The following is a 10,241-nucleotide window of genomic DNA, read 5'->3' on the forward strand; positions in this document are numbered from 1 at the left end:
CACAATGTTGACTCCAAGATGGAAGGTAAGGGTTTAGAAAAAGTGTGTGTGTATATATATATATATATATATATATATATATATATATATATATATATATATGCTGACATATGCACCTATATGCACACCCACAGAGCTAACAAATGTCAGCATCAGAATTTGAATCCAGGTTTTCGAACTCTCAGTCAGTACTCTTTCCACTACAACAAGCTGCCTCATGCATGTAAAAGGAAAATAAATAAATGTTTCATTTATTCTATTCAACACAGATTCACAGGCTACCCACAGTTTGTCCATCCTTTTTCAAACATTATGGGGATACAAAGGAAGTTTAAGATGTTGCCCTTGCCCTCAAGGAGTTTCTGATTATGTGATGTGGTATACCAGACAGATGGGGTCAAATTCTAGCTTTGCCACCCACAAGCTATTACTTTCTTGGGCGAGTCGCCTAACCATTCTGAGCTTCAGTTTCCCCCTTCTATAAAATGAAGATAAAGATACCTGTTCTGGCTGCATTACAGGACTAATGTGAAGAAGATAAAATGAGATAACAAATGTAAAATACTTTGTAGCCATAATTTAAGAGACATGATGCTGCTCAACTAATTAATTAACACCATGAGGCAAATATACTATGCAGTGGTTGGAGCAGCATCCTCACCTTCCTCCTTTGCAGTTTAGGCTAGCTTTTTCTAAGTGTCCTGTGACATTTCCTCAAGACTTGGCTGGCTCAGGGGACTAAGGGATCAAATTGTTGCCATCACTTTCTCTTCACCTGAATTCAAAGCAGCCACTAGGGGATCCAGGAATGCTCTGACACTTGGCTGGTGGATCAGGATGGGTAATTCAGGCAAAGGAATTTCTCTCAGCTAAATCAACTCAAGGTGTCTTAAATGCTTCTCTTTCTTGAACATTCGCTTGCTATGGCTAAATAAATCTCTCTTTTACTGTTGAAAAAACCTACAAGCATCGCATTCTGTTCCAATATTGAATTTCAATTACCAAGGGATTGGCATAAGTTAGGTATTTCCCAAAACCGATAGTATTAATATCATTGCATTTAACTAGCCAAACAAAAAGCATGAAGCCATTAGAGGACGATATAAGACAATGCAAGAGGCAGAGTAATACAGTAGAGGAAAACCATTGGATACAAATCCTGCCTCTGACACTTAATGGACAGGTCACTATTTTCTCCTTGCCACCAGGCAACACTTGGAGTTACCAGTCTGTATTACTGGAGTGAATTTCCAAGCCAGGAATTTCCCACATCCGCAAAACAAATGCCCAAGAAAAAAAAACAGATGAGCAAAATAAGGTAGCACAGAATGAAGTGTTAAAACAAATAAAATTAAGAGCCAAAATTTTTGGCATAAATTTAAAATGCTACAGGCAGCAGGAAGGAAAGATGTGTGTTAAATGGAATGGTCAGGAAAGATGTCATGGAATAGAAGAAACATGAGTTTGGTCTTGAAGGATGACTAGCTCTAGATTAGGTAAAAATGGAAAGAAATGGCATTCAAGAAAGGACACATGAAAGGAGCAAAGGCAAGAAGTCAGTCACTTCTCTCTTTTGCACAGTATTTGTTGTAGCTTTGGTCCATGTTGCTACATTCTCCCAGCTACGGCCATAACCAGGACAGGACAACTGGAGCTTTGTCACAGAGCACTTGACTTTAGAGGGTGACAAAATTCACCAGCAATGATGCCATTTGCAGACAGCTTGTTACCTAGTTAGCAAGAATACTAATTAATCAAAATAGAAACTTACTAAAATAGGAAGCAAATTTCAGTGAGATCTCCCCTGGGGACCCCCCCCCTTTTTCCCCAGTTATCTTCACCATGAGGAAATCTCCCCTTTTGTGGTACCCAGTGTCCCAGGGTTTCTGCCTCTTATCCCCAAAAGACAGTGTCTTGCCACACACCACTTCATTTGAGGAAGATCCTCCTGTCCCTACCTCAATCAAGCTCTGTGATAATTGTCTATGATTCAAAAATTCCTAGTTCAATTCAAACATTTATTTAGGCATATCTCTTTGAGATACACTCTTGGGTAGTAGTTATGATGTGTGCTGACAGTGGACAGTAAGGGGTAGGAATAGGAATGGGACCCTCATACTCTAACACCTTGCATTTCTCACCAATTAAACATCAGCTGCAACACCTGGAGTTTCAACATTAATCAAATATGAATTGTAGATTGTTCAATTCTCCACTCTGTGTACCAGATTGGTAACATTCTATGCCAGGCATCAACTTTGTACCCATTCAGTTTTATTAATTGCTTGTATTGTTCTTAGAAATAATTAACTACCTAATTTAGTAGTCCCCCAATGTACCATGTCCCCTCCCCATGTTCCCAACTGGAAGGGCATCAAGACCTTTCCCTGACAAATGATGACAAGTTGGACAATGGAGGAACCTCTGCCTGAGTTTGGAAAGGGAAATGCTAAGCTACCAGACCCCAGTAAATATGCCAACCCTGATCCACAGAGTGCAGTAGCTTCACTCCTCTGAGGAAGCTGCCACCCTACAGCAGAACGCCTAATGCATACTATCAGCTCAAAAGAGGCTAACTACTAGCCCCTGGGTTTATCAGATTAGCCCCAGACTATTCCACGATTATACCACCATAAACCACCTCTTCTTCAATTACTTCTGGACTGAACAGAGTTTGAGACTCCCATTCTTGGGACAAGACCCTGCTACAGACATGGGTGCATTTCTCCTACATCAGAGAGGCCCAACCTCTGTGTCAGAACACCAGGGTTCAAGTTCCATCTCTGGCATATACTGACCCTGGGTAAGTTATTTAACTGTTCAGTATCCCTTGCAATTCTCTAAGACCATAGATTACCAGACAGAGTCCCCTCACTGGAAATTCACCACACCAGAAAAATCATAGGTCTACTAGGAAAAAAATGTGCCAGGTTTTAGGGCTGCAAAGGGGTAAAAAAAAGAAAGTGTCTACCCTCAAAGAACTTACAGTCCACCGCTTCTATGCCTTCCCACCACCCCCACATGGAAAAGCTACTGAGTTTACCTCCTGGAAGAAATTGAGAAAGAGGGTTGAATACGTAGAGCATTCTTTTTGAAATAGTGTTTGCAATCAGCAACCTGACCTCCACTAATAGGGTTTACCATTTCTTATCTAACCACATTGTACCCTTGGACGACACCGGGGCAGCTGAAAAGTCAAGATAATATATTCTAATTATGGGATGTCATGAAACTGAGCAGGAAAATCACTCCATATTTTGTAGCAACAAAGAAAATCTGTTGATACCAGTAGAGGTGAACCCTATAATCATCCCCGCTAGCTGATTGCTGCACTACATGTCTACAAATGCAAAACTAATTATGGCTGCTTCTTTGTTGTCACAGTTAACAAAGGAAAGTGATAAAAAGTCCTTGTCTATTTTTAGGTTGCAAATGTAATTTCCAGCAAACTGACCTGTGGACGCCTTGGGATGACACCAGGTTTTTAAGTAACAACTCCCCAGGTAGACAGTCTTCAGAGTCAGATAATGAGAGATTTCTTTTATCGTTTGGTTTGGTTTATTTCTGCTGTTTTGAAAGGTATTCATGAAATATCCAGCTGTGAAACCTTGATCCAGGGCACTTGAAGGAAAGTCTGGCAGAGATTTCTAGATTGGAAAGTGAGTTTATGGGACGTCATACCACTCAAATCCCCCTGCATAACATGCCCACCTATGCCTCTGCTCCCCCAGACCCAAGGTGATCCAGTGTGAATAAGGTGTTAGATATGGAGTCAGGAAGACTTCGGCTCAAATCCAACTTCAGGTACCTCCTAGCTGTGTGACTCTAAATAAGTCACTTACTCTCTGCCTCAGTTTCCTCAACTGTAAAATGTGAAAGATAATAATAGCACCTGCTTTATAGGGATATTATGAAGATCAAATGTGATAATATTTGTAAAGTATTTAGCATGGTGCCTGGCACATAGCAGGTACTTAAGAAATACTTATACTTTTCCCTTCCCCTTCCCAATTTCATTCCTATATCTGGTTGTCAGAAACCCTGAAAGCAATGATGGGCTGAGCAGCAAGGTTGTATTGCGCATTAGAACACTGGGTTCCAAGTCTGAAGACCAACGTTCTGTTTTCAATTTTGCCACCAACTAGTTGTATGAACTTGGGCAAAATTCGTAAACTCTCTGGAACTCAGTTTCCTCACCTATAAAAAGGAAGTGGATGTATCAAATGGTTTCTGAGGTCCCTTACTGCCTGGAAAGTCTGTAATCATTAACCTTTTTCCCTCTGACAGAACAACTATCAGGGAAGCTCCTCCAAGCCAGTGGGATTTTTACCACGTTGGGCCAGATTTTGACAAGTCATCCGAGATGTGCGGTGCCTGTTACACAAGTCCTGGCAGAATTGGCTAAGAATGGTAAGTGCCTAGCCTTCGTGGGATGAGCCCATCTCATGAAGGAGAGCATAGCTGGTGAGTCAAGTATGTGACATGATGGAGCCTCATTTTCCATGGGGGGGGGGGGGCTGCAATCTACCAGAGGGACACCAGGCAGCTCAGAGGCAGGGGTTGCCTCACTATAAACATAGCACCTGGTGGTTAGTGGGAAAACTGGTACTTCCTTATAGGCTAATCCAAGCTGGGAAAAACTGGGCAGGCTGAAAAAATTGTTCATCCATCCAATACCAGCAGAATATAAGATCCTTATGGGCAGAGGCAGACACACTTTTGTTTTTGCATCCTCAGTGCCTAGCATAATGCCTGTCACATCATACTTAATAAATGCTTGTTGATTTTTAAATGACCTTAATTTCTCTTTTAGAACTGATTCTCAGTAACAGTTCTGAGGCAGAACAGTGAGGGCTAAGGAAATGGAGGTTGTGTCTGCTTCCAGATTTGAACCCAGGACCTCCCATCTCCAGACCTGGTCCTCTATTCACTGAGCCACCTAGCTTCCACAGTAAATGTATATTAATTGATTTTAATAAGTTAAACACAACAAGAATCCCAGCGGGGAAAATGAGGTTGGTATAAGGATAATTAGTATACATGATAAAATTTGATGGCTAGAGTATTGGGCTTAGAGTCAAAAAGACCTAGGTTTGAATACTGCTTCTAACACATACTAAGTGGGGGATCTTGGCTATTACTTAGCTCCTCTTAGCCTCAGTTTCCTCATCTTTAAAATGGAGATAATTATAATAGCACCTATGTGACTGCTGTGAGAAGATCAAATAAAATATGTGCAGGTGGAAAATTTGCCACAGCTGAGCTACATTCCCAGCATCCTTTTAAGTACGTCCTCATTTGACATACAGAGGCTTGGGAAATAAATTTGGCTGAGATCCATGTTGTGGGGCTCTTTGAGGGCTTTGCTTTGGTAAAGTGCTGCAGGTGTGAGTCTCTGGCTCTCTTTGCTCTGCTCCCTTGACTGAAAGAATCCTTTTCTTTTTCCTCTCTTTTTGATTATTATTTTAAAATCCTATATATTATTAAATTCTAGGAGTATTTTATTCATTTTTACTCCTACAAATAATATATGTAAAGTGCTTTGAAAACCTTAAAGTGATAAGTAAATATAATTATTGTCTTGAGGGCTAGGGGAGAAATAGAAGAAAAATACCCCAGGGATTCAGAGGAAAGAAGGATCACTTCTAGCTTGGGGGGGGGAGGGAATCAGGAAAAGCTTCATAGAGGCAGTTACATTTGAGATGGACTCTGAGAACTGGGTCAGATTTTCCAAGGCAGATATGGGATCAGGAATTCTGGACATAGGGAAGGGCGTAAGCAAAGACACAGAGGTAGCAAAATGTAAGGAACGTTCAGGAAATGACAAGTTCATTTGGCTGGAGTGTAGAGTATTTGTAGAGTAGGAGTGGGGAGATGTGGCTGAATTAGGGGGTAGGGGATAGATCAAAGAAGGCTTCAAGTGTCAGCCTTTCTGGTTTCCACTGAGCCTGGCTCAGCTGCACGTATGGGTTTCGTCAATGGCAGAAAAAAATAGAGACTAAGACGTATAAAAGGCTGGCTCACAAATTTTTTAAAAAGGCTATCTCATGATAGAGAACAGACAGACAATAAGGAAAGCAGCAAAACCACAGGCAGAGAGAGGTTTTTCTCATCTATTGCCATTTCCAGGAGTCTCCCCAAAGCTTCTGGCTGTCTTCCTTATCCAGGGTGGCGTTTACCTCTAAGAACTGCCAGGGAAGTATTCCAAGGCACTGAGAAAAACCTGCCCTCTTAGCAATTTCCCTGAAGGAGAACCCAGCCTGTGGCCACTAGATACGCTCCAACACTTAGCCTTCTAGAGCCTTTGCCAGTGTTCTCAGTGGCGGTCATCCATCTGCCTGTACGCATTCAAGCCATTGGACCCTCTGCCATTCTTACAGCTGGCTTGGGCAAAATTATAATGTCAGAGGAATTTGTCTTTCTTGCATGCTTTTGGACTCTTGTTTCTCCTGGACTCGTAGAATGCCCTTTTTCCTCTTTCTGTGGTATCCTCTTCTTCCCTCATTCCCTTCCCCAGCTTGAATCAAGTGACCCCATCGAATCCTTCCCCACCCCCACTTCCTAGCATCTAACATCTGTTCGCCAAAGCGGGTATCGAGGGTGTCAGGAGATTGTGGGCAGAGTGGTTCCTCGGGGCGTACAGCAAGGCAAAATGATTGATCATCTTTGCCCACACTTTGCAGGGAGGGAACGAGCTGCTGTGAGATTTAGAGCCACTTGTGACACTGGGCAGTCAATCATGATAATTAATAGTGACATCATGAAAAATAACCAGAACCAGTATAGAGACCACGATGGACACCCAACCACCGAAAGCAACCTCATCCCCGTCTTGATACCCAAAGTCATCCTTTTCCCACACATTTTCCTTTACCCCACAGCCCAAATCCCAGCTCCAACCTTCGTTCCCTACTTCCACACGCATGCGTACATGTACATCTCATTTCCATGATGTTCATTTTTAACCAGATTTCACCTTAAAATAGCATCTGGGCTCCTCTCGCCCAGTATGTTTTACCCTGAGCTTCTGGGTTCTACCTTCCCCGCTTCCCACAGTCCGTAAAATCCAGCAGTCTATAAGGCCACCTCGGGCCATTTCCTTTGTAGCCAGCTCTTTTGTGTCCCGTGCCCCATCCCTAACCCTGTTGCCCTGTGCCCGCAGAGGAGCTCAAACAGCCCTGCATTGATGCTGGCCTGATAACTACCCTGCTGCCTCTTCTGAAGAGCTCTGACCAAGACCTGCTGCTCCATGCCGGAAGAGCCATTGGGCGCATCTGTTATGGAAACAGTAAGTAGAAAGTTTGGTAAGAGAAAACTCCTTCCCTCTAAGCCGCTGCCAAGCCTCCGTCTCCAGTGCCATGTGGAGGGCTGTCTGCCACTTGGGAGTGAGCGCAGCCCCTGACAGGTGGCATTTGACAGCAGCCAGACGGATGTCAGAGCGAAAGGAGAACAATAGCCTCCGGTCACCTGGGGAATGTGGTCCATTGCATCCAAATCACTGACCTAACTTTGGTTTCCCAAACCTGGTCTACCTTTCAGCAGCTGGCCCTTTGGAAGGAAGAGCTATTTGTGAACATTTCTTCATATTTATACAGTATTTGATATTTACAAAGGGCTTTCTCTCACTGCCAACAGAAGGGTAGCTGGCAGTAAGAAAGTGCCCTTTGACTTTAGATAAAAATAGAGCTATTGAGCAAAACGGGCTGTATTTATGCAGCAGATGATAAATAGAGAGTGTCTGTCCTTGAGCACTGCATCCCCGCGCACTCACAGAAAAGTCAAAATGCAGTTCTGGATCCCAGAAGGGGCGAAAAAGCTTTTATTCTTGAATGGTATTGGCATCAGAATAAGAGAGGGCTCAAGGTTATGGGCGAAAGACTCTAGCCAAATGGAGGGGGTTGGAAAGAAGCCTACCTGTCTTCCTGTTTATAAACTAGGCTTACTAGCACGTTGACACATCACGGGTGCAGCTGTCATCTGGTCCAGTCACTCTAGAAAGCAAGTAGGACTTTAGGTCCCCAAAGTTTCTACACTACAGATGCCCCTTTGACCCAGCAATACCGATACTTAGCCTGGGTCCCCAAAAGATCAAAGAATATAAAAAGACCCATACATACAAAACAATAACAGTTTTTCTTATATTCGTAAAGAACTAGATTCTAAGGGAAGAGAAGAGATGGTACCTGTCAAATGAGGAAAGTTGAATAAATCATAGTATATGAATATACTGGAATACTGCTATATAGTAAATTATGAAAGAAGCCTTTTCAGAGAAATCTGGGAAGAGCTGTATGAATTAATACAGAGTGCAGTGAGAAAATGCTTACAACATTGTAAAAATGAACAATTTTATAAGATTTAAGAACTCTGATTGATACAGTCATCAACCACCAGCAATGGAGAATGTTACCCACCTCCTGACATAGAGGTGATGGCCTAAATATGCAGGATGAAAAGTGCATTATTAGATGTGGCCAATATAGAAACATGTTTTGTTTGACTATACATATTTGTTACAAGGATTTTGTTTTTCTTTTCCTTTTTTTTAAGCAGAGAAGAAAGCATGAGGGAGAAAAAAATAAATATTTGATAACTGAAAAAAAGTAATTTTTAAAATTACTTTTAATTATAAAATTAATTATAAAATTATATAAAATTATAAAAATATTATAAAAATTATAAAAATAATCTAGCCTAATATCATGGGTAACCTCAAACAGGGAAACCATGAGATACCTAAGAACCTGAGGATGGAGCTTCATAGGCAAAGGAGTTTTTGTCTTACTCCAATGTCTGAACTATCATATCATCACAGAATTTCAGGTTGGAAGAGACCTCATGGACCATCTAGTTGAACACTTACCTGAACAAAAACTCATTTTCTAGTATTCCTAAAAAATGGGCATCTAGCCTCAAATAGAAGAGTGCAGAAGCCCACTACCTCCCAAAGGAGCACATTTTATTTTGGGTATCATTCTAATTCTGTATGGCATTTTTTCTTCCTGTGCAATGAGTCTAAATTTTTCCTCTTGTTTTAGTTATTTACTGGAGCCAACTGGACCAAATTCAAATTTTCTTCCATGTTAACAGCTTTTCAGAGACTTGAATAGATCCATCATGCTTTATTCTATACCTCACAATCACTCCCCACACCAAGTCTTCTCCTCTCCGCGCCAAATACTTTGGCTGTGACCACTTCTAAGTCAATAAGTTTTCAAGATCTCTATGGCCTCTAAGATTCTATCACTCTAACCAGCCACAACTTCTCCATTGTGAGCGCCTCTGGCATGATCAATTCAGAAAAGATAATTGTTCATACTATTATATTATTAGTAGAATTGCTTCTGACCATGGTAGTTCACAGATTAGAGGCTAGCTTGAAATTCTTGACTGGCTAATATCCAATAGAATGTTTTCTTTAACAGAAGAGCCAAAAGCCATAGAAAAGTCAAAAAGTCTTCCATGAAAGAGTTTTGATCTGCTTTCTTAAAATATATTAGGTGAGGACAGAGCTGTTCAATTCTGGTTTTTTCCAAATCTTATTTGAGCATTGTCTCTTCCTCCTTAAAGATCCACATGATAGATTTTCTATGGTACCATCTTATAGACATTAGAATTAGCTCAAAGACCACGTTCTGTTTGAGGCCTTTCCTCGTCCATCTCCCCATTCCCATTCCCTACTCCCACTATCAGTTTTTAGTGCTTTTCCCCCAAGATCATTTTGATGAGTGCTTATTGATTAGTTAGCACTATAATGTGCTAAATGGCCCACCCTATAACCTTATATATAAGAGTATATAAAAATAATATATAAAACAAAATATATAAAATAAAAAAATAATATATAAAATAAATAAATGGCCTTTGATATTTTGAAGACTGATTTCTGAAAAAACCAAAAGAGTATCCTAGAAGGCATCATTATTGTATTTTCCCATCCCCATCCCATTTTCCTTTCTCTTTTCTGAAAAAAAAAGGTATCAGATGTGAATAGAAACAAAGCTAGGTTCATTTTTAAGGGAAAAAAAGAGGAATATGTTTTCCTGCTTGTTCAGAAAAAGCCTCCCAATGACAACTGAGTCCATCCCAGTGAATTCCTTAATTCCTAGAGTATAAGAATGCTATCTTAGCTCAAGGGTTACCATCATAATAATCATTCCCTGCAGAATCGCTGTAGACAGACTTTCAGGCTTCTAAGAGGATATCTATCTATCTATCTATCTATCTATCTATCTATATAT

At 41.0% G+C, this 10,241-nt stretch overlaps 1 protein-coding gene across 1 annotated transcript in view; it reads left to right on the forward strand.

Moving 5' to 3' along the window:
• Positions 1-10,241, forward strand: part of LOC123234324 (rap1 GTPase-GDP dissociation stimulator 1-like) — a 76,014-nt gene that overhangs the window by 45,057 nt on the left and 20,716 nt on the right. Inside the window, exons 3-4 of the mRNA XM_044660236.1 lie at positions 4,288-4,410; positions 7,163-7,288. Coding sequence (XP_044516171.1) covers positions 4,288-4,410; positions 7,163-7,288 — 249 coding nt within the window. The remainder of the gene's footprint in view (positions 1-4,287; positions 4,411-7,162; positions 7,289-10,241) is intronic.

Source organism: Gracilinanus agilis, chromosome 2 (assembly GCF_016433145.1).
Source record: "Gracilinanus agilis isolate LMUSP501 chromosome 2, AgileGrace, whole genome shotgun sequence".
NCBI classification, from domain to species: Eukaryota; Metazoa; Chordata; class Mammalia; order Didelphimorphia; family Didelphidae; genus Gracilinanus; species Gracilinanus agilis.